The 24,511-nt window shown below is 39.1% G+C and overlaps 1 protein-coding gene across 6 annotated transcripts in view; it reads right to left on the minus strand.

Annotated features, from left to right (window-relative positions):
* Window positions 1-24,511, minus strand: part of SUPT3H (SPT3 homolog, SAGA and STAGA complex component) — a 278,050-nt gene that overhangs the window by 127,816 nt on the left and 125,723 nt on the right. For 5 of the 6 annotated variants that reach the window (XM_055713582.1, XM_055713581.1, XM_027808659.2 and 2 more), the window contains exon 3: window positions 7,847-7,931. In XM_055713582.1, the coding sequence (XP_055569557.1) occupies window positions 7,847-7,931 (85 nt within the window). Of the gene's footprint in view, window positions 1-7,846; window positions 7,932-21,576; window positions 21,699-24,511 lie in introns of those variants that run through there. The other variant, XM_055713584.1, reaches the window with a different exon arrangement.

The following is a 24,511-nucleotide window of genomic DNA, read 5'->3' on the forward strand; positions in this document are numbered from 1 at the left end:
AGCTACAGCAAAATAATGACAACAATATAAGCAGCCAGCACACCCCGGACACTATGTATCTGCACGCAGAATGCCTCAGCTCATCTGTGATTTCAATAGCTATTAAACTATGCTCTACTCCTAACAGTATACATTAAAAAATTATTACATAGAGGATGCATTTGTATTTTGGAAACTCAGGCTGGGATCAGCTTATGAGTTGATTCAGAAAAGCCAAGGTAATTGAATACATACATATTTAAGAATGCCATAGATTCCAAGCCCCCATGAGTGAGGTTTCATACATAATTAATTTATCTTGCTCAAGAGCCTGAACGGGAATCTGATGTTTGAAGGGTGGAAAAAACCAGACTTGTACATACAGACACATATATACACACACATGTGCAACACACATGAAGCTATGTTGTTAGGAAAGGCCCAAAGACTGATACAGGAAAATCAGGAAATACTGGGATTGTAGCTGCCTGCACTACCTTCATTCTTTATACTTTATATGCTCTACAAGACAATCTTTAACCATTGATCACATTGTTTTTTCCATTCAAGTTACTCAACGGTTTGGATATTTTTTTTCTTCACTATTGAACATGTTGCTACAATTATGTGGGCATAATAATTCATTTCCTTCTGTTCGGTTGTTGGGGTTTTTTTAGGTTCTTAATAACAGTGTCTCAGTCTTTCCACTTTTTAAGATCAGTGAAGTCCATCACCACTGGATGCTGAGCAGCATTTCTGCATGACCAGGCAAAAAGCAGCAGCTCTGTCTCATAGCATGTGTTAACTCCGCAGAAAGATCCATGGGAAAGAAAACATCTCAGAAAGTCAGTCAGTCATCAAGGCTCTCATCTTAACAGAAAGCACAGAGAGTGGCCGGAATCCCTAACTGGGACTTTTGAACTTTATCCTGAAGTATATTCTGTGCTTTAGGATAAATACATATGAATACGGTGAACAAGCAGCAGTTAACATTAGGAGCAGAAAACTCAGGACATCACTTTTCATATAAATTACCAACGAAGAAAAGGCAAGACGTCACCAAAAGCCATAAAACAGACTTCATTGTTTTCAATTTAAATTTTCCATAAAACGCCTCCTTAAAAGAAGTTTTATAATACCCTAGTATATTAAAGACAAAATGCTGTCTATTTGCTCAAGTAATCAAAAGTCAAGTGATTGCCAAGAAACAGCAGAAAGGAAAAAAAAATATTTTGTTTTTAACAAGAAATTGATAAAACATTGTCTTGTGTCTGATGTTGGCCTTTCTAAACCAGAGCTGTCTTCACCCATGAATGACAGACACACTGTCTCTGAGCTCCTTTGATACTCAAGTTATAACATCTGAACTCTATAGAATGGCAGTGAATGCGCTGAGTCTATTCAGGCTTTTTCACTGTATAGAAAAACAATATACCCAGAATGACAAAACCTTCTCTATAGTATTATGTAAATTGAACAAAAAGTTTTCTGAAAAGCAGCCCATCCTTTTACAGTCAACACAGGTATCTTTAAAAAAAAATTGCAAAATCAATTTTGAGAACAGCAACTGCAGAAATTGGTGTCAAAGATGCTATTTTCATTCAAAAAAAGAAAACAACAAAAAAAAAAACCTAAAACACTTTCCTCCCAATGCAATAACATAATCTAAATATAGACCCCATTTAAATGACAGAGGGAACAATTAACAAGTACTTGCTAGAGATTAAAGTCCCTTCTCTTCTTTTCCATCACACATGGGAAATACTAACAAATGCACATTGCTGGTACCCAGGGAATTTTTTGTAATAAAGACTTATCTTCCAGTTTGATTTCTTCCAGGGCAGGTGTGCCATGTGTTTCCTGCAAATGCATGTATGTTGCTTAATTTACTCCACAGTAGGAACAGAATGAATAGTGGAAGGATTTTTCCCAGATGGTTTTTGTGAACTCCTTTATCCCATTCGTGTAAACACACAGCGTGTTCCGGTTTGCTGAGCTGTATATACACCCTGTGACTTAGTACAAAGTCTGAATGTTTAGTTAGCCAGAAGATTGTTTCCATCCTGTGATTCATTAGGTCCCTATGGTACACTCTACTTCCTTTATTTTGTACAATCACAAATTATATTAGTTTGTCTTATTTTGATAACCCCTCTAATTAATGTCCTGCACAGGAAACTTTATTACTGTTTTAAAACAGACTCATAAAACAAGGGCTTTTCCCATTACTAGGGTGGCATAAGTGACAGTTGCATATAACTGTGGAATGCAGAGTGAACAGTGCTTCACACTGTTTTTATCAGTGGGTAATTTCTGTTAATGAACGAGCTGGTTTCAATTCTTTCTTTTTTTTAAAAGGAATGTCAAAAATTCTACAACTATGCATATAAAGGTCACAAGTCGAACAGTTCAAAAACGCAGTAAACAGACCTGGAACTGTATGATTTCAGAAAGCATAGAGGTTACATACATTAAAATAACTCATCCAGTTTGTGAATAAATAATGAGTGTGATTTGGTTTTAAAAAATCAAAACCTGTAGGAGCAGCCTGTAAAGATCCAAGAAAGCTCTATCCTTGTTTCTGTTTAAATACTCCCCTCTCCCATTGCTACAGCCTTTTCCTCTGGATGGGCAAGTGAAGGTGAGTTTTCCCTCCTCCTTCTCCTTTGATTTTAAACTGCAATCAAATGGTTAACAGCTGGAGGAATAAAGCTGGGAAGCGCAAAAAGCACACCACGCTCATCCAGAAAATGTACAGCCCTTTGAAAACATAAAATTCACACTGATCATGATTAAGTACTTAGCACTTCGTATCAGCACCCTACCCTCATGCTAGTCTTTGTGTTTTCACCATTCCTCTTCCTAGATGTGGCAAATGACCACCCAATCTTTAAGTTCCTACTATAAAAAGCAATCTACTCCACAAGATGGATTTACTATGGACTTACTCAGGACTTGACATACAGCTCAATCTCTGCATCTCACTGTAAGAGTCCTACCTATGAATCAGAGCCACAATTTAAAATAATCTACGTATTCTAATATAGATTATTCTCACCTGCCGACCTGTGTTCTGTGCTTCAGTTGAGATCAAAGGGCTGACTCTGAATTAACTATATTGCCTGTGTAAGAGAGAATTAATTTCCAATAGTAATAAACCAGAAAACATCAAAATTATCTATATGTGTGTGCAAAGCGTTCATATATGCATATATGTAATGCTAGACCCAAATCATGCATCTACAAAGGAACCAAGAGTGGAATGTTAACAAGTATTAGGCAGCAGCACAAGTTGTGTGAAATCAAATTCTTCCATAGGAAGATAAAAGTAAGTAATCAAAAAAATCCCAACAGATATCATGTACAACATGATTTTCGGCACATGAAGTTCCTTTAAGTTGACACCACTGCATTCTAAAGAAGCCAGCCACGAGGGTTTGGCTTAAATCATTTGACATCAATTGAAGAGATCAGAGTCCATCTTCCAGCGGACACACATTAGCTGACAGGGAGTAAACCACAACTCTGTTAACATGAATTCTATCACTTGTGACAGTCTCAGTGATGATTTATCACACTTTACAAAGCATTCCAGTGGATAAAACATGTAAAGGCTGCAGTCCAAGGCTGCTGTGCTGTGCCCTTCCCTCTGAGCAGCCAGTGTCTCACGACGGGCAAGGTCACCTACCAGCAGGCGGGACTGTGGGGCTCTGCTGTTTATCTGCACATCTATTTTGGGTGTGCCTACGTGTAATTTTGCCTATTCCCTTGCTGAACTCTGTGCGACTGCTATAACGTCGTTCACTTTGTGAAAAGACATCTGATCTCTTCCCAGAAGCCGTCTGATATCTCAGAAACAAAACGTAAAGGACTGAAGTTCAAATCTAGTGCTAAGCTGAAGCAGTGAATGCTGTGACGGCAGGTGTCTGGGGCCATATTCAGCACGCCTAGAGAATAAACTCCTGGTAGCTCATTGTAATAACAGCAGTTGATACATTCTCAGCACAAGAAGGTAACTCCTTAACACCCTTTTTGATTTAAATAAGTCGTACGTCGTGATCTTATTGTCCATTAGCCTTTAAACATGACAGCTGAAGCAAGAACATGGAGCTACGGCCCTATCAAGAGAAGATATTATGTAATCTCTAGTTTTTAATATTAGTCTAATACTACTACATTTTCCAATGATCCAGCCCAGCATGACAAAAATTCGGGACAGAGATGGTGAAGGTGAAGAGATTCTTTTCCTCTGCTTTAAGTATTACATGAAACAATTTCCAGATGCTTCTACATCCCTGTATGTGCAAGACTTCAGCTATTCTGATGCCAAACCCCTCAATGGTATTTTAAAAACCAAGAAAAATTCCGTTTCTCTTAGTTACAGACTTTTTTTGACAAAGTCCTAAATAGTATCAATTTTTCCTAAAGCAGGATCTTTGAGTCCTCTTTCTAAGGGTCCGAATAGATATTAACAGATTATTATAAAATCTGTATAAAAAAAAGATTATTATAAAAGACGATGCTTCAAAAGCTTATCGCACATGCAAATTGTATTGGATATGATGAAAGAACGAACTAAAAGAGGCCTCGTTCCACTTCAAATGGTAATTAATTCAAAAGCTTGTCCCCTTCTGATTAACATCTTTTTGAATTCCCTGTTGAACCTTTTTTAATAGGCACAATTCTCCTTTTAACAGACATCTACTACTTGTGCTTACCCATAAAGGGCAACATAGCATGGATTGAAACCTCTAGTCTTAGCATGCATGAATAAATACAGGTTTAGGGGTAAGGTTAAGGCATCTATAAATACATATAGATCAGTTACTGAACAAACATTATCAGTCAGCAATGAAACTAATTTCAAATTAAAACTTAAATTCATTGTGCTCTTCAAATACATTATGCTGGAACAAAAAATGTACAGAACTTTCTCATTCTAGGATGAGGGTTTTTTTTGGTTTTATACTGCTTAATATGCAAAACCCTATTTATTCTAATCACAATAGATGCAAAAAATTTTCACTCATGCAGGCACTCTGACAAATTGAATAGAATTTACCCCAGAACTTTTACGCCTATCTCCTAGATATTTAAAGCCCAGCCAGCTGTCAAAGGATCCTTTCCTTAGTCAACTGAGAAAATAAATTCCTCAAGAAATTCATCTCATCTCACTTGGAAACTAATTTTAGGATGATGTGAATCATCCTCCGGAGATGCTCATTTCCTTCTACACATTGGTATATACTTTTAGAAGAAATTAACTTAATGTAAAGCAATGTACATATAGTTCAACATACACAAAAAAATCCATCATAAAATATGATGCAGATTTTAAAAGGTCTTCTTTCAAGAATTTGACTTGTTAGTGCAGTCATCTGCTATAGCAGTCAGACCTCATGAAGTAGATAGTGGTTTGAAGCACTGGCTGTATAAGTCTGTTCAAACCAGACCCTGATTTAATAGAGTTCAGGTCAATTTTGAAAATAGGAAGCTGGAACTATAAACCTGTGAGATATCAAAAGTCAACCAAAGGTAATCATGCTGGCAACTTTTTAATTCAGAAACTCAAACCTGGGCTTAATCAACAAGTACAAGCTCTTCTTACAAATGTCTGTTATGAAAGACGTATGCAATGTGCCAGCTTTATTGCAGGCATAAAGTAATTTCTACAGTTTAGCCTTATATATCTATTTATGGATGGCAATATGGACGTGAATTTTGAGAAGAAATCATTAAATCACATAACAAGAACCGTGTAGTCCATCAACATGAGTAATGTGACAAAATCCAGGTAGTACACAATAAATTTACATCTGCCCTCAGCTTCAATTATAAAAATAGCTTTTTTCTAGGACTGGATATATACCCTGATGAACACCTACATCTAAAGTGAAAATTTAATATAACTATGAGCAACAGCTCAATAAGGATGTGCAGTTATTAAGGATGACAGATGTGCAAAAATCCCTATCAGAAATCAGGAGCACATAAAAAGCTCCTGATTTAAGAGTTCCGGCATGTGAATGTCAGAGGTCAAAGCAATGAGCTATTAAAGATACTTTCACTTCCTCAGAAATAAAGTGCCGTCCTGGGCTCGGAGGGGAAAGGTTAGAAAAGCTGTTTATCTGCCTCTCCGTTCCCATTCTTCCTTCTGTCAGGAAATCATACATGCTTTTACACCCCACGCAGGGTTAACCCTGGGTCATGGTCATTCCCCAAGTAAGTGCCCAGCTTTGATTCAAGTGCAAAGACCACATGGCTGCAGGTCGCATTTTCTCAAAACGCACATATTGATGTAAAGCTCCACTCAGCTGAGCCTTGGCAGGACGTAGCAGCACAGACTCTTCACCACATTACTGTTAAAGGAAAAGCGAAGCCGCAGACATCAGTTTGCATAAATTAAGGGGGTCACTAATAAAAAGAAAATGTTATTTTGTAGTAGTTCGAATAAGAATTACAAATATATGCCTGGAGCAGTGTGTTTAACCAGTGGGAAACCCGTGGAGAGAGAAGAGATGTTGTCCCCTCCCCAGGAGCCACAGGGCACATTTGGGACAGACCAAGAGGAGCACAACAAGCAAAAAAGCCACAGCACAAAGATGCCAGGAGACTGCAGAGACACACCACCAGGCTTCAGAGGTACGAGCAGAAAGAAACTGCCCAGAGCTGGAAGTGACCCCAAAGCATTTGCTGTGATGCAGGAAGCCACCAAACAGCTGCTGGATTGAGTGCACAGCTGAAGGAAAGCACCTGTTTGCAGGCAAACAGTGGGTAGGGGGACACTGATTTATATTATATTTTTATAAAGCATATAATGTATATAAAATACAAATATTACATGTATAAATATATATACACACTATATATATACACACACACATATACATTTATAATATGCCGTCTACCTATTTTTGAATTTTCTCCATTTACAAAAGTTTTTAATTCTAGTTAATGTAGTAACAGAACCTAGCTCAAAACTTAAACCCCCTTCTGATTGCTGAAAGGGCTCATTATGGAGAAAAGATCTAGGAACTTGCAGCTCAACACTCTAGCTGATCCAGGGACTCATCATGCACAAATATTACTTATAATGTATATTAGCATTTTTCTTCTATATAATGTCCATACCCATATGTGTTGGCAATTTCATTTGAAGAATTACTATAACATGAAAAGAACATGTGTTATCCTTCCCAAGCTATGGGTGACACATAACAGTATGCCCTTCTGTACAACATGTCAGACGGCAGATTCATGCCATGGTGTAAAACAGCATTATTCACTTCTGAAGAGGTGTTGTTGAATTTTAATTAAAAACTACGGAGAAGTTCAAATTTAGAGCCGCTTCTGACCAATGAGATTCCAAACAGCTTCATTTACATAACACTTTCATTGGCTTTCACTAAGGAAAAACACTCAATATTTCTGCATTATTTTTGACAGAAATTAAAACATCAAATAGTATGAATATTAGAACACAAATATTAAGCAAATAATGCATTAAGCACAAATACTAGAACATCAAAAAATTGGCAATGAAGTTTTCAGATGACTAGTCAGGTTTTTTTTCTTTTAAACAACTTGAAGTCATTAACAAAAAAATACATCAGCTTTATTCCCAAGGCTAGGTGGGGTTGCAGGTATCACAGAAATACAGTGTATGACCATTAGCAAAGTGCACACTCTCTATCTGCAAACCTAACCTACAATTACAAAAATGCAAATCTACAGATTACCGGCACCAGAAATTACCCTTATTTTCTGCTTCACTTGTTTCTAAAACCAGAACAATCTGTACTTAGTCAATTGATCATACAAATGTCATCTTTCAAAGTGAAGACTATTTTATCAGTTATGTTCTTACCAAATTTATCAGCTGGGTGTGGACGACGTCTTCCACCAGTATTGCAGTCTCATGGAGTGGCCTGCGAGCATCCCCTAAGGAAAACCTGAAAGAAAGAGGTTTATTGCAAGGTTGTGAAAATAAGTTAAAAAGAAACAATGAAGGTGGTCTCTAGAAAAATAAAAAGAAAAAAATAATAATAACAACAAGCTTATATACACCTGTATGTACAGAAATGGATTACTCAGTACGGTGCAAGGAATACAAACCACAGTAATCTGATTAAAGGAACAAAAGAACTGCCAGAATGTATACTAAAGCACATGGTTAGAAAAACTGAAGAAACAGACGACAATCCAGTTTGCAGGAACTTTTGAACAAACAGTAAGCAAATGTGTAACGTGCACTACTAGGAGTAATTCTGTATTTGTAGCCCCCTTCGCTTACAAAATTACCAGATAACTATTTCAAAAGGTAGAATGCTGACAGGTATTTTATCCCAAATCTAAACACTAGTGTTAAGATATGGAAGGAACTACTATGAATTAAAGGTAAACATTTTTATACATGATAATATGAGGCTTTTAAAGTCTACACTGCACAATTAAATTACATTAGATCATAAAGAGATGGTATTGTTCATATAGCATAGTAAACAAAAGGCAAAATCACACCCAACGGACATCATGAAATGAGAAATCATGATGATGGGCTTTTTGCAAGGTTTTATCTTCTCTAAGAAATACCAGAAGTTGCTCTCTACACCTACTATAACTGCTAGTCACTCAACTACAGCTGGGATTGCTCCTTTGATCTGGGATGGGCATCACCAGCCCATTAAAGGATACTGTAGGTGCTGTAGAAAATCTGAATGCTAGACCTTCACTTTGTAGCACCTCTGACCCATTGAAGAGCCTGAGCATTTCCCACATAATGGCCCAAAAGCTCTATAAAACTGTTCATCTGAAATTAGGATGGTGGGCTTCAGCTTCAGAACCAGGCAGAGTACATGGACAATTAATTTGATACATCTAAGCCAGGGGTCCTCAAACTACAGCCCGCGGGCCGGATACAGCCCCCCAGGGTCCTCAATCTGGCCCCCAGTATTTACAGACACACACACACACACACACACCCCACTGGGGGTTGGGGGGGGAATCAAGCGGCCGCAGATGACTGCCTGCCACTTCATCTGCGTGCCAGCCCCCTGTTTAAAAAGCTTGAGGACCCCTGGTCTAAGACATCAAAGTAGGGTTGACAAGTAGTACTTGTTGGTAGCCGCACTCTTTCACAGAGGCTGTTGAAGACCTAGCAAAGACCTTTTAGTGTCCAGAATCATAGAATAGTTTGGGTTGGAAGGGACCTTAAAGACCATCTAGTTCCCACACACCCCGCCACGGGCAGGGACACCTCCCCCCAGCCCAGGCTGCCCCCAGCCCTGTCCAGCCTGGCCTTGAGCCCTGCCAGGGATGGGGCACCCACAGCTGCTCTGGGCAGCCTGGGCCAGCGCCTCGCCGCCCTCACAGGGAAGAATTTCTCTAGTCTGAATCAACACTCATCTAGTTGAATACCCATACCCCTACCACAACAGGCCTTACTAAAAGGTTTGTCTTTATCTTTCTTATAAGCCCCCTGTACGTATCGAAATGCTGCAATAAGGTCTCCCCGGAGCCTTCTCTTCTCCAGGCTGAACAACTCCAGCTCACTCAGCCTGTCTTCATAGGAGAGGTGCTCCAGCTCTCTAGTCATCTTTGTGACCCTCCTCTGGACTTGCTCCAACAGGTCCATGCCCTTCTGATGTTGGGGACCCCAGAACTAATGCAGTGCTGCAGCAGTGGATCTCATGAGAGTGGAATAGAGGGGAAGAGCCCCCTCCCTCAACCTGCTGGCCCACACTGCTGGTGATGCAGCCCAGGATTCAGTCAGCTTTCCGAGCTGCAAGCACACATTGCTGGCTCACGTCCAGTTTTTCATCCACCAGTACCTCCAAAACCTTCTCAACGGGGCTGCTCTCAATCCTTCCAGTGCCCCAGCCTGTGCTGATGCCAGGGGTTGCCCCAAGCCAGGTGCAGGACCCTGCACATGGCCTCGTTGAACCTCATGAGGTTCACACAGGCCCACTTCTCGAGGTTGTCTAGGTCCCTACAGGTGGCATCCTGTCCCTCAGGTGTGTCAACAAACAATTGTAGGTTGCAACCAAACTCCACCCCTAATCAGCGCAGCTCAGTGAGTCTAGAGAGCTTAAGCCCTCCCTATGCCCTACCTTCATCTTGGTGGTTGAACTGCAGTCTACAGAAACTAAAAGGTCTCTCCATGTGGCTTCCCTTCATCACACAAAGTGCAAAAAGATGCTGTCTGCTTTAGCTGACTACTCTCTGTTTTTTGCTTCTGAAACCTACATTTTCAGTTCAACCTCACACAGCAGAAACGTGGTATTCAAGGCTTCTGGCTATGATTCCTGTATATATATGTGTGTATGTGTATATATATATATATACACATATATACACACACACATACACCTCTGTGCTACACACAACTTTGAAACAATGTCTTCATGTATCAGCCATACAACCTATTCAAGAAAGATGCTATAAATAAGTAACACTGGTTTTGCCTATTTACTCAGTCAATTGTGTGACAGAGGATTCAAGAACATCAAAATCCTTCCCTTTCTCTTATCTAAGATCTTTCACTTATATATAAAAGACAGGCACCTTTTTTTCCACGTTACAATGATCAGGAGCAAGAACTGGCTCAAGCATTCTCACAGTATATGTAAAATGTTGTCCTGCTTCTTATGTATGAAGGGCCAGAGAAACATTACTGTGATGGGATAAAGAAGTGCTAAGAGAGCTCTAGAATAATGGGTTAGTCCTCTTGCCACATCAGTTACTTCACATACCCATAGCTCTCCCTCTCTGACAGCAAACCCCCATGGTTTCCCAAGACAATGTCAAACGAAAGTCAGCCAGAGTAACTGGTAACTTCAAGAAATTTTCTCAACTGACTTCCCACATCACGTACACGCAGTGCAAGGCTCATGAAGAGCTATGCTCTACAGTTGCTTGGACATCTGCAACATCACAGGTTTTATGAAAGTTGAATCTCTCAACCCTAGTATCTGCTATTTGCACTCCAGCATCCCGAAACAGCCACAATATTTTTGAAATAAAATTATCCATCAATGGAAGTCTCAATAAATCAAAGGCATTAAAGAAATCAAAGTCATTAACCATTCTAAAGGTTTACCGACTGCTCTACTTTCAGTCCCACTATATCTGACTTCAGGCTATATTATTTTTAAAACTTAAAAGCTGTTCATTTTAAAACGGTCTCAATGGGGCCCAATGTGCACTGAAAATACCTTAGCTTTACATGGATATCAATATAAAAAACATGCCATTCCAGTCTTCCATCACTATAGTGAAAGACAACTTGCTATGCTTTCCAGAATTTCCTCGAGGCGTTTCTAAAAAAATGTTCTCTCCCCTCCTAAAGCTGAATTTTTAAAAAAGAAAACTTGTACAGTAAAATATATTCATTGTAAATTAAACAGTACAGGCCAAAAATAACACTACTGATTCTTATAAAAATAGTGAAGTTTTATTTATAAGCCAGATTCAAATCACCATAGGTGACTGAATATATCAGTTACTTCTTTACAGAAGCATTCTTATATCCTGCAATAAAACAAATCAGTATTTTATCTATAAACAACTGAAGAGTTATATAGTAGGGTTTATTTCTTTTATCTAATAATGAAATTATATCCAGTTTTCTTCAAACAGCATTTGAAATTCTAACGATATTAAATTTCAGCTTGCTGCAAGTAAGAGCACAAGAAGAACTACTCAGGCAACATCTGAGCATAACCCACTGTACTACACTAGTCATAGCATGAGGAAATTACACTCATATTTGTTCCCTATCATTTGTTTCTCTTGTTGAGACTATCAGCATCTTAAAGAGATGGTCATGGGTTATAATGTGCTGTACAACACCACTAAAATGAGCACAACAATTTTTTTCTCTATTATGCAGGACTGCACATGTACATGAACTATAATGTCAGACACTTCCTCGCACTATAAGCGCAGCAAACAATGCAGATACTATTAAATATTTTACAAACTGCAAGTACCTGGATATTGTATAAGAAATACATATGAAAATGGTACTATTTATTATCATATTACACTGGAATGTAAAATAATATTAAGACCATCACAGATTCAAAAGTGCTCCTATAGGATAAAACTTAAATGTTTCTTTTTTGTATATAAGTTAAGGTAACTATATAAATTAACAGGAAAATGTACTTTTTTCCCCTAATCACACAAGGTATAAAAAAACAAACAGAATTTAGTTATTACAACCATAATATAATGCATTGTCCCTTCTTACATACTGGCCTTTTAATATTTAATTTTTTTTCTTTTTTTTCTAAGACTGAAAATGGAAAATAAAACAGCTACGCAAGAGTGTAGGAAATGCCTGTTTGCCAGTATAACCATCTTGGAACATAAATTTCATTTCTTCACAGTTTTACTAAGCATTCCGCGTATACAAATGAAAGGTTTTTGGTTTTCTTTTCCAAAGACAAAGTGCAAGAACTAAACTCTGGTTTTGACGCAGGATGCTGCCTCTGCACTGAGATGCTCTCCCTGTCTGTGTTTAGAAGCCTCTCTCACAACTATCTCATAACTCACAAGTAACTAACAGGTAACATTAGTTCCCTAAACGGCACAAGAAGCAGAAGAGATGCCACCGAGATAAAGCACGTTCATCTGAGAAGAAACAGTTACCAAATCTTTTTGGTTCATTCTAATGCAAAGGGATATGTCAGAGTTGATGCTGAAACATGGACAGATGCAAAGTCAGCTGCACTGCTTGATTACATAGAAAATCAAGCTCCAGATCCACCTACTTTCCTCCTCCCTCCCTCATACTCTTTCTACCTTCAAAAGCTCTTTCTATCTCAGTTTGCCTTCACCATTTTCCCACGTAACTTCTGCCAGCTGCTTTCCCACACACAGAAAACTAGATACTGGCATGGTGGTTTCAGCAAAAAGTAAAAACCACCACACCTACCCACAGCCGCTTCCTTTCGCTGTGTGATGGACACGGTATTTTTCAGACACCCAAAAAAAAGTAAAGCTTCAATACCTGTTAATTGTATTCATATAACATTTGATATGCTCCTTGATTATTATAATAGTAACATGCTTTTAGAATAACATACTTTAAGATACTAACCACAATGTTTTTTCAACCCCTTCTGCTACCAGTGGTAATAATTACAAATGCACAAGCAGTTAAAGTAATAAACTCTTCATTTTTTTTTTCTTCACTTCTGCCATTGTACTTCTCTGTAGCAGAATAAACACTATACTAAGAGTCAGGGGGCTCAAATTTTTGCCAAGTAGCAGAATACGAGGTAGGTTAAGAACCAAAAGAAAACTGTAAAAAGTCAAAGGAAACCAACATTTGGTGCCCTTGCTTCTGGGAACTGAAACTGAACTTGGTACTTTAATATAACTTACGAATTTCATTTCACGTCTGCTTTGCTTTTAACTGTTCATTAGAGTCTTTTTAAAGAACCTTCCATTCACTAGAAGTATAAATAAGTCTTCCTACACAACATATAAAAATTCTGTTCAAAATAGGAAAGCTGTTTCCCCACAGGCAAATACTGAAGAGGCAATGTATCAAAACATTGTATTAGTAGCGCATCAAACCAGTAAAACAGGATGGAAGACTGTCCCGATAATAGAAGCGTCTACCCGTTGGTCATGCCATACAATAACAAAGCCTTCTCGGAAGATCCAATTTCAAAGGTTTGTCTGTTTTAAGGAAACATTTTTACAACAGGGTGATCAACTTACCCAGATTTTCACAGGAGGATTAAAATAGTAGCATGGCGAAAGAAAAGACTGCTGCAGCTCTTTTATTGTTTACTTTTAGCTTCTATTTCTAATGTATTTAAGTTCCTGTAATGATGTTTCCAGGCTCATCAAAAGGGTAAATGTCCAAGCCACTAAATGCCTACATGAAGTATCATGGCATACTATGTGTAAACACAACGCGCATACTTGGCACGTGCTAAGGCACGACAGCTACTCATGGTGCAGGGACCTACACTGGTAAGAACCTCAAAATCTTCGGCAGTTACAGAAACAAAGCACTTTGTTTGCTACATTTCTTGGGGTTTTAAATGCCTGAGAAAGGTATTGGGCCAGGCACAGTGCAGGCTTGCTTCAAAAAGCCTGATGCAGAGCTCTCCAGGTGGCCAGACCACCAGGAGAGTAGGCTGCGGAGACAGAAAGCTGCTGCAGTCTCCCATCCTCCACTGCCTTGCAAAGCTGTCCTGGCCAGAAAGGAACTATAACCAGGGTGGCTGGGAGTGCACTAAGCTAGAATAAATAGTTTCCCTTACTGGGGCTTCTATTGAGTTCATACCATAACAAAGCTGCCCCAACTCATGTAGAATTTACCACTTAGGCTAGATTCATCACATTTATTCAAAGAAAAGTATAAAAGCGGTGAGATAGACTGGTAGGAAATACTTTTTTTTCCCTCCCTCTTTTCTAGAAATCCCTGTTTTCCTCTTCTGGTTCTGCATGCAAGGATTTGCAGCAACAGATATGGGACCTCCAGGCTTGAGAGGTTTTTACACATCTGAAGGTCTCATACCGAGCAAGCAGATACTTACTCTGTCCTCAGCACAGAGGCATTTATTTGCTCCTGCCTGCAACTGGACTGGGACCGTGGGTCACAGGGGTCCACATGCCGCAGTGCCAGCAGCAGGAGAGATCTGAATGGGTGCACATGGTGTGGGGGGGAGTGTAGCCCACGAGTACAGGAGTTTTGGGATCCATGTATCAAAGCAGCCGTGAATCCGGGCTGGATACTGGAGAGACCAGACAGTCTGTGACTTGGCTACTGGAGGGACCAGGAGGCCCACACCAGCTGCTGGGGAGACCATGGGACCTGGGGCTAGTTCAAGAGACCTGCTCGCAGGTATCTCTGCATGTGAGGATTGAGGCTTTCCACTGGTGAATGACCGAGCTTGAGGCTACCAGATTCCATGGCTCCTAACTTAGGACATTAAGTGTCAGACTCAGACTAGGTGTATCTGCGAAGGAGAGTATTTGCACATGGAGAAAAAACACACAAAAATATACTGAGAAGATTCAAAAGAATCTTAATTCTTTATATTCCTTTATATTTCCTTATGAGAGGGGGCTGAGGGAACTGGGGTTCTTTAGTCTGGAGAGGGGATGGCTCACTGGGGACCTTATCGCTCTCTACAGCTGCCTGAGAGGAGGCTGTGGGTAGGTGGGGGGTTGGTCTCTTCTCCAGCATAGCAAGTGACAGGACAAGAGGAAAGGTCCTCAAATTGCACCAGGGGAGGTTTAGAGCACTGGAAGAGGCTGCCCAGGGAGGTGGTGGGACCACCATCCCTGGAGGTATTTAAAGAACAGATAGATGCGGTGCTTAGGGACACGGTTTAGTGGTGGACTTGGTAGTGCTGGGTTAAGGGTTGGACTTGAGCTTAAAGGTCTTTTCCAACTTAAATGATTCTGTGACTCTAAGAAATCAAAGGAGCTTGGAAGGTGTTCAGCCAACACATGATGGGAACCTAGAGACCAGACTTAACTCACATGCAGACAGCTACCTGCTGACATTCGAACCTGCGTGTCTGTATCAGCAAGCTGATTCCCACCCTGCATTTTTATCTTAACCATATTCTGCTTGGTTGGTCAGATATAAGTGCTCACTGCATACACAACCAGCTAATTCACTGTTACAAATCTAAAACCAGGCAAGGATCCCATAAAAATCACAGAGGACAAATCAACTACTAGATATATTTGGACTGGATAATATCTGGGCTCACATCTCCTCAGTACTGTAAGAATACACAGTAAATTTCTTTTCTGTCAGCTGTTTGGCAGGAATGCATTTGGAATACACATTATATTAATTCCCAGAGATGTTTCCATACTATATGGAAGTGTCTTCCTAATTAAATGAATTATAAGAGACGTGACAGCCAGGTGTTGACAAAGAAAATCAGTTTTACAATACCAAGCAGAACATCTAGAAATGTTCCAGCAATTCAAATACTAGAAGGACAAGCATTGCAAATCACTACCAAAAAAAACCAAACAAAAACCAAAAACCAAAAAACAACCCCCCCAAAAACCCCAAAAATCACAAAACAAAACCAAACAAAAAAATAAAACATGTAAAACATGTTGAAGTAATCCAGTTTGGTACCACAAGATGCTGTCTATGAAGAGAAGGACAAAAATATGGAGATCTGGTCCCTTAGATGACAGAAAACTGGGAGACTACTCATTTCTTTCTGACAAGCATGGGAACAAGTGTATCGTTGCAATAGATGTCCCAAAGAAAATATAGTCTCTAAAGCTAGCTCCTCTTTTTCCTTTTTCCTTTTTTTTTTTTCTTTTGTCACGGTTGTAGCTGAACAAATTAGGCAGTAGAGTCTGAAAAGAAAGAGATGACTAGTGCCAAACCAGAAAATTGATTAGACACACACAAGAGGATACATTGCACAGACAGTGGAAGAGGAAACAAAGAAAAAAATCCAGGAGGAAGAAATTGCCCAGTGCAGAAGGATGATTGCTATAGGGGTAAGAGCAGTAAACAACGAGGTCTCAAACTTTTTCTTTTATGTTAAGGTACACTATATCAGAGAGAGATGACATGCCAGATTGTTGTTTTGTAGACACTGTTCCTTCCTAATACCATCACTGAACTCAGTAAAGGGACATTAACTTAAAAATTAAATAATCTTGCTTTCTTATTGCCTTAGCTTAATGAAAAAGGGAACAATTTAAGCACCGAGTTATGAACTAACCAGCATGTTCTGCCAGTGCTACCTGAAAAAGGCCTGGAATTTGTATTGCTATTTTTATGTTTATCTGTGCATCGAGTAACTTCCGCCAAAGCCCATTTAAAAAGAAAATGCAATCTTAATCCCAATCAGAGTGCATAGTTAATATACTTATCTGCTTGGATTAATGACACCAAGTGTACATAGGTTTCAAACGTCCACTGAACATAGCTCTCTACCAGGATTTAGCACAAGAGATATAGCGAAACTGCAATTTGTACCTCTGCTAGCTTTTTCTTTAAAGTTTTTTTTAAAAAAATGTTTGTTGCAATACAAACAAGCATTCAAAACCTACAGCAATTTTAATACATAAATTACAAAAATTGGGGTTATTTTCCAAATTTTTTCTGCCAAGACCTTCAGTGGCTAAACCTGAAAGAAAATACCTGCACATTTTGCAAGAAGCAATTCTTGGAGATTCAGATTGTCTCGTGCTGTTTGGTACCTTAGTAATCACCCGACAGTGGTTTTAAAAAGCTTGTGGGGCAGCTTCTAAATAACCTGCCTGCACTGTGCACCCCCACAGCTCCAGGGCTCCTTAACTCCAACTGCTGTGCACAGTTGACAGCCCCACCAAGCAGATCATCCACCCCGGGCAAGACCGCGGCAAACAGCACTGCATTACTGAGAGGTGTTTGGGAGAATTAGCCCAAGCAGTCGTTTGGTCTATCAGGAGAAAGGGATCAAATGGGAGAGTTCGTGTCTCCATGACTTTTGACTTGGGAGTGTTTACCACCATCCTAACCTAATCCTAACTCAGCGCCGAGGGGAGTTGTCCTAAACGTGATGAGTTGAACGCAGAACTGCTGATTCACACAATATCGCAGACTTCAGCTTGTGCAGTCCGTACGCGCTATATCAAGCAAAGTCTACACTAACATCAGCAAACACAGCTTCTCCCTAGTACAGGGGTGGTGTAAACTTAAAAGGAGGTTGCGCTAAGCCCATTACATAAAAGTACTAACAAATTTAAGTGCCAAATTACGTCAAGACAAAGCATACATGCTTTTTTTTACATCCTCACAGAAGGAACAGCTGAAAAAGTAGACTGGATATTTTGACAATCCGGTTTACTCCAGGATGGCACTCTTCCTTGTGCTACCTTAAAAGCTGCAAGGACAAATAGTGAGGTCCCCTATTCTGAGCTGCACTGAGCTACTCCATGTTACTCTGAACACTTCAGGACAAAACCATGCTATCGTAAAACCCGAGAAACGAGCAGAATAGCCTCATTCTCCAATACAAAGACCCAAGAGCCAACTAGGAATCATGCAACCTTTTAAAATGAACCTATCTAATCTATGTGGTTAGTCTTATGTCCCCAATTAATGAAGAATGCAACAGGGTCCAAAATTCCCAAATTCAAGTAGTCCTCTTCAGAGGACAGGAGAAACCTTAAGGCATATGTTTATCTACATACATTACATTTGAACTGTAGAACCTGGGAGTGCTCCCCAGTGCCCAAATCTGGGTCCTTCCTCCTGTCCATTATAAACTTTATGGATTTGTTCTAACAAACTGCTGCAGAGTTTTACATTATTAAGCTCGCTAAGATATGGCTGAGAACAGTACGTACAAAAGCTTCCATTTCCTATAGTTGACTAAGACACATGGATGCACACAGAAGTGTCTGTATTTCAAGCACTAAATTCAGTGCCTTAATTCTGGTCAAAATCCTGCATTTTTAACACCTTTGCCAGTGAATGAAAATGGTCCCAGCTGCCACTGCTGCATGTATTTAAACAAGCATCACTGACACAAGACTAGAACTTGCTTGTTACATACACATGTGCACAGACTAGGTAATTTGTATATCAAAGTAGATATAAAGGTAGGTATATAGAGAACTGGCTATATAATATCCAGCTAACTGGTGAACAGTTATGTTATTTTGCTTATGAAGTTGAGTTGATCAGTAATGACTTCAAACTGTCTTCCAGCATTGCTTTCTCTACCAGCTCATTACTGTATGTCTGTCCCATCACCCCCGGGTAGTACTCCGGTACTTCTGTAATGCTTGAAAGTGTTATCGACACCTTTCTCTAACTCCTGAAGGGAGAGAGACCACGCTTTTTCCTTTTATTAGACTTACACTCTGGTAGACAATTAGTCACATTTTCTTGTCTAATAACTGAGGAATGTATCTCACTACCCTGATGATGTGAACAGCAGTAACTCCCTGCTCTCCTACTTCTACAAAGTCAAGAAAAGCTATAGGAAGTTACTAAAATTAATTACCATCTACATATTCAGCAAGTGGAGACATCCTATTCACTTCTTAAAATTTTAACTCTAAGAATTTGATTACTAAATTATTTAATCTTTACTAAAAGGAACTCAGTTTAATGAAAATGCTTTTTCCAAAATGTGTATGGTAGTGAGAACAGCAAGCACAGGAAGAAACTGAAATATCAGCTACAAAACGGGTATTTTTCAGTATAAAATTAAGCCATGATGATGTCTGCAGAAATCGGAAAAGCGTAAACAAAAAGAACAGAAACAGTACCAAATCCCACTTAATTATTCAAAAGTGCATAGTGACAAGTAATGGGATAAAATTTAGAAAAGGAACATTTAGAGCAAACTAGAAGGAAAACATCTGAAAACAAGAGCTAAAACCCTCTATAACCATCTCAGAAAGAACAGAAGTTTCACCACTGGAAACACTGAAAACTCAAGCTTAACCAAGAACTGGGAGGTCTTCTGATGTTAAACAAGTACACAAAAAGAAATCTGGACTATGTGACTTCAAATACTTTAAAATTAGATATGACCACATTCTAAAGCAGTATGTAACCTGGAACTAACCAATGGTTATTTGAACTCTGTATCGAGTCTGAAATAAAGCTGCACTGATGCTTACAACTAATAACATTCTAAAACCAGGAAAAGATGCCATAATGAATAATTATTTTGAGCTTATTAAAAAGATATTAATGCTTACTTTATAGTTTTCACTACAGATACCTCTCAGTTACTATGGTGGAAAGCAACACCCAAAGGTATCAGCCAAGTTCATTGCTCCACTGAGGTAAGATCTAAACAAGATAAAACATTTGTAAGAGCAATTTTGTCTACTTGAAAATGGAAGTAGCTTGTTTACATCATGAGTTTTTAAATGGTAAGGTCTGCCAGACAACAGGATTAACTATGTGTAACATCTCACCAATGAAAAGTCCAGTTCTTCTCACAAAAAGACAAACCCTGTCCTCAGTGACACCACCATAAATCAAGAATAACACAAAATCCTCAGGGAATGGATTTCAGAGATGTCAAAGTCTCCCAACTCCATGCGAGGTCACTCTGTCTTGACCCAAAGTGTTTCGTTTAAGCATGAACCTTCTGAATCACGTTCTTAAGCTGATCTTGAACGTTTAAATGACTTGTGGAAACAAAAAAATATCCTAAATTTTCCCTTTAGAAAGGGCAACTTTTGTTAATATTTCTTTGAGTACACTATAATATATGCAGTACAAATATTATATCACTTTTTGCCCTAATAAATTCATATTCATACCTGGAAAATTACTATCTTGCAGGACAGAAGGAAAAAAGGGGAAAAAAGCAGATACCACTATACCACTGCTACTCCATGAATCACAGAGCAGGTGAGGTTGGAAGGGACATGTGGAGATAGTTAGTCCAATTCCTCTGCTCAGATAAGTTTCCTCAGGGCTGAGTTCAGTTGGGTTTTGGGCATCCCCAAGGATCAACACTCCACAACCTCTCTGCACAGCCTGCTCCACATGTTTGACCACCCTCACAGTAAAAAAGTTTTCTCTCTACGTTTAAATGGAATTTCCTGTATTTCAGTCTGTGCTCAGTGCCTCTCGCCCTGTCACCGACCACCACTGAACAAAAGCTGGTTCTGTCTTCTTTGTTCCATCCCATCAGTTATGTATAGACATTGATAAGATCTCCCTGAGCCTTCTCTTCTCCAGGCTCAACTGTCCCAGCTCTCTCAAGCCTCTCCTTGTATGAGAGATGCTCCAGTCCCTTAATCATCTTAGTGGCTTGCCCCACTTCGTGCACATCTCTCTTGTACTGGGGAGTCCAGCGATGGAGCCAGCAATCCAGATGGGTCTAACCACAGCTAAGCAGAGGGAAAGGAACACATCCCTCACCCTCTGACAACAGCCTGCCTAATGTACCCCAGGATGCTCCACAAGAGCATGTTGCTGGCACACATGCAACTTGGTGTCCATCAGGACTCCCCATTGCATTCTCTGCAAAGCTACTTTCCAGATGGTCAGCCTCCAGCCTGTTCTGGTGGCTGGGGTTATTCTTCCTCAGGGACACAACTTGGGATTTCCCTTTGCTGAACTTCATAAGGTTCCTCTTGGCCCATTTCTCCAGCCTGTTAAGGTCCCTCTGAATATCAGCACACCCATCTGGTCGATCAGTCACTCCTTCCAGTTTTATATCATCAACAAACTTGCTGTGGGTGCACAGTGTTCCATCATCTAGGTCCCTAATGAAGGCATTACACAGTAATGACCTGGGGACCAACCCTTGAAGTACACCACCAATAACTGGCCTCCAGATGGACCTTATGCTGCTGATATCAACCCTCTGAACCCAGCCCATCAGCCAGTTTCCAGTCTTCTCGCTGTCCCTCCATTTATCTACTTCATCAGCTTCTATATGAGGACATTACAGGACAGAGTGTCAAAAGCCTTGCTGAAGTCAAGGTAAACAGCATTCACTGCTCTTCCCCCATACATGGCACTGGTTCTTTCATCACAGAAGGCTATCAGGTTGTTCATATATGATTTCCCCTTCATAAATCCATGCTGACAACTCCAGATCACCTTCTGATTCTTACCAAGCTCAGAAATGGTTTCTAGGATGATTCTGCCCAGGGATCCAGGTGAGGATGACTGGTTTGTCATTTCCCCAAATCCTCCTTGTCCTTTTTGGAGACAGATATGGCATTTGCTTTCTTTCACTCCTCTGGTAGAAGCTTCCCACAGTTGCCATGACTTCTCTTCATGAGGAACATCGTACATAAAATCAAAGCAGAATACTGTGTATTATGTGATTGGAAGAATAAATATGTAAATTAAAGTCTCATTTCAAGCAGAAAGTGTTGTAAGATGATCCATACTTAAAACTGCTGTGACTACAGTTAAGACGTGAAAAATGGATTCATGCATATGAAAAACACAACTTAGAAAATGCATTTAAGCAAACTGTTTTCAAAATATTTTTCCTCTCGCCTGGTCTATTACCTCATGAACTGTCAATATGCAAAATGTTGTCAATTTTGATGCAAGATGCTATACAGGTCTACTTCCAACAAACTATTTACAGGTACATATCTTTCAGGGTGAATATGTCTAAATTCCATCAAAACCTAATTTTCTCAGTTTTGCTGAAAGCTCTGCAGAATAATCTTTCTGCATATGGTTTCACTGAACTAACTTGGTTACTCTTTGTAAGCTGTTGTAAATGCAATACCCATTTGCTGAGAATAAGTGTGATTTTGTAACCTAAGTACAAGCTAGAATATGGGCAGCTATGTTATACAGGTACTTTTAAAAGTCCTGCTTATTAATGAAAAACAGTAGACTTCACCCTGGTGGGTTTGGGGCTCCTTTTTTTTGTCTTACACTATAGTAAACACTTTCTAACTGCTGAAAATCAGCAGATTTATCCCAACACAAAGCTGTGGCAAGAACCCTTTTCAGTACCATTGTATACTAATCAGAATACACCAAACTAACAGTTAAGTGCCTTAAACATAAATTAATTTTACAAATCCTTATGATTGGCAAAGGAAAAAGATATAATTTATTCCAGTTGTATAGCATAATATGTTCCATTTGCTCATTCACAAAGGGGTTCAGTTTTTCAGGAAATAAATGAGACAACTCTCTTTCTAGACTAGGCAGACTGGACTATGATCAGTCATTTCTGTTCTAGGAAAAAGTTCATCTCAACAATATACCCAAACACAAATGGAATTTAACAAAGCCAAAAGAGATGAATTTTCAGTCTGCTCTCATGAGGACAGGGCGAAAAAGTGATGAGGAGAGCGGGAAGTCAAAACATCATTTGACTGTATACATACATTATAAGTGTTAACCGAATGTGGAAATCCCTAGGTATTTTAAATCTAGATTAAACCCACAAGACAATTTAAACTAATCCACAAGATACAAAATATAAACAAGGATGAATGCTTTATGCTAATTTTTAAGTAAATAATATTATTCTTTTTACATTCCCCAAAACATCGAGACCATTTTTCATTGTTTCAAAAATTCACATCACAACCTCACGAATGAGATCTTTGGGTGTTACATGACAGTAATTATAGGCAATTCTCAAAGAACGCACTTCCTTATTAGATGTTAACATGCTTTATAACATCAGTTTTTTTACTTTACTACCCTTCCTGAAGTCAGTGCCTGGCGAAGGGAAGCAACACATCCACAGGTGGTCTGTGGCAGAAAGAGCAACAGTTACCCCCCTATGCCTCCCACGGCCAGGTGGTAACAAGTGCTCTACTAACAAATCAGGCTTTGCAAATTAGTTTTATTTTAATGGTAAATGATAAAATTAGATTTGGTTTTAAAAGTAAACCAAAATGATATGAAAAGTCCACCTATGCATTTATTCTCATTATTCATTGTCACAGTATGTGTCAGATAGATGCTACAGTACTCACTGTAATAATGGGGAGAAACATGAAGAGGTGTCAAAAACATTATCTCAAAAATATCAAAATATTTGAGATCAAAAGAGCGTTAAAAATGTCAGCATTTCTCACAAACACTGTAAAAACTAACTATGAAAGTAATATATGCAGTCATTCTAGGCAGGGGGGCGGGGGGATGTAGCTGTTATACACACTAAACAAAACTGCTGTAAAATACTTACCTGGACTTTTGGATCATCAGTGGTCCACAGATCATAGCTTGGAAATCAGTGCTCTAAATTACAGTTAACGATGTAGGGGCATGGCAGTTCATGCCTTCTACAACTCATGAAGCACCACAAGCTCCTAATTACCAAAAAATCACACATACTCTAAACTGTTACAGTAGTTACTCCATGTTATCACTGAAGCTGTGAGTGAAAAATAGAAGCAGAAATTTTTTTCCCACCAGGCACAGATAAAATATATCCAACTAAGAAGAAAAGATGCACAACAATTAAAATATAGACTAATTCTTTTGAATAGCTGGTTTAAATTTAGGTTTGACTTCAAATAACACCAAGCATACCAATACTCTCATTTTTTCTGAAAGTAAAATTCTGCTGTAAGACACATCAGTTTCACTGAAAATGACATACTTTGTGTCTTTTAAATGCTTAAAAAATGTATTTTATTTCAGAAATCAAACTATGCAACCTTCTCCCCAGAGTAAGAAACTGGAAGTTGTCTGATAAAATCTTTTCTGGAAACTCAGTGCAATTTCATATCAATGGTGTGTTCTTTTTCCTGCTTTCAAATGGATTACTTAAATGTTTTAAAATGTTATAACCCACAATAATCTGTTCCAGGCACCAATGAAAAGGAAGAAAAAAATTACAGAAGTCAAGATGTCGCCTGGAAGCACTTTATGGCAAACATTATAAAGATAACACAGAGCAGAGAAGCTCTGGTTCAATCCATTATAAATACCCCATTCTTCTTAAAATCACAAAAATGTATTTATAGTAAAGAACTCTTACAGGCTTTTTCCTCAGAAGACTTCATTTAAGTACAATTTGGCAGAATTTTTGGAAGAAGAAAAGAAGAGTTTTACAAA

The sequence above is a fragment of the Falco cherrug genome, chromosome 6, assembly GCF_023634085.1.
Source record: "Falco cherrug isolate bFalChe1 chromosome 6, bFalChe1.pri, whole genome shotgun sequence".
In the NCBI taxonomy this organism is placed as follows: Eukaryota; Metazoa; Chordata; class Aves; order Falconiformes; family Falconidae; genus Falco; species Falco cherrug.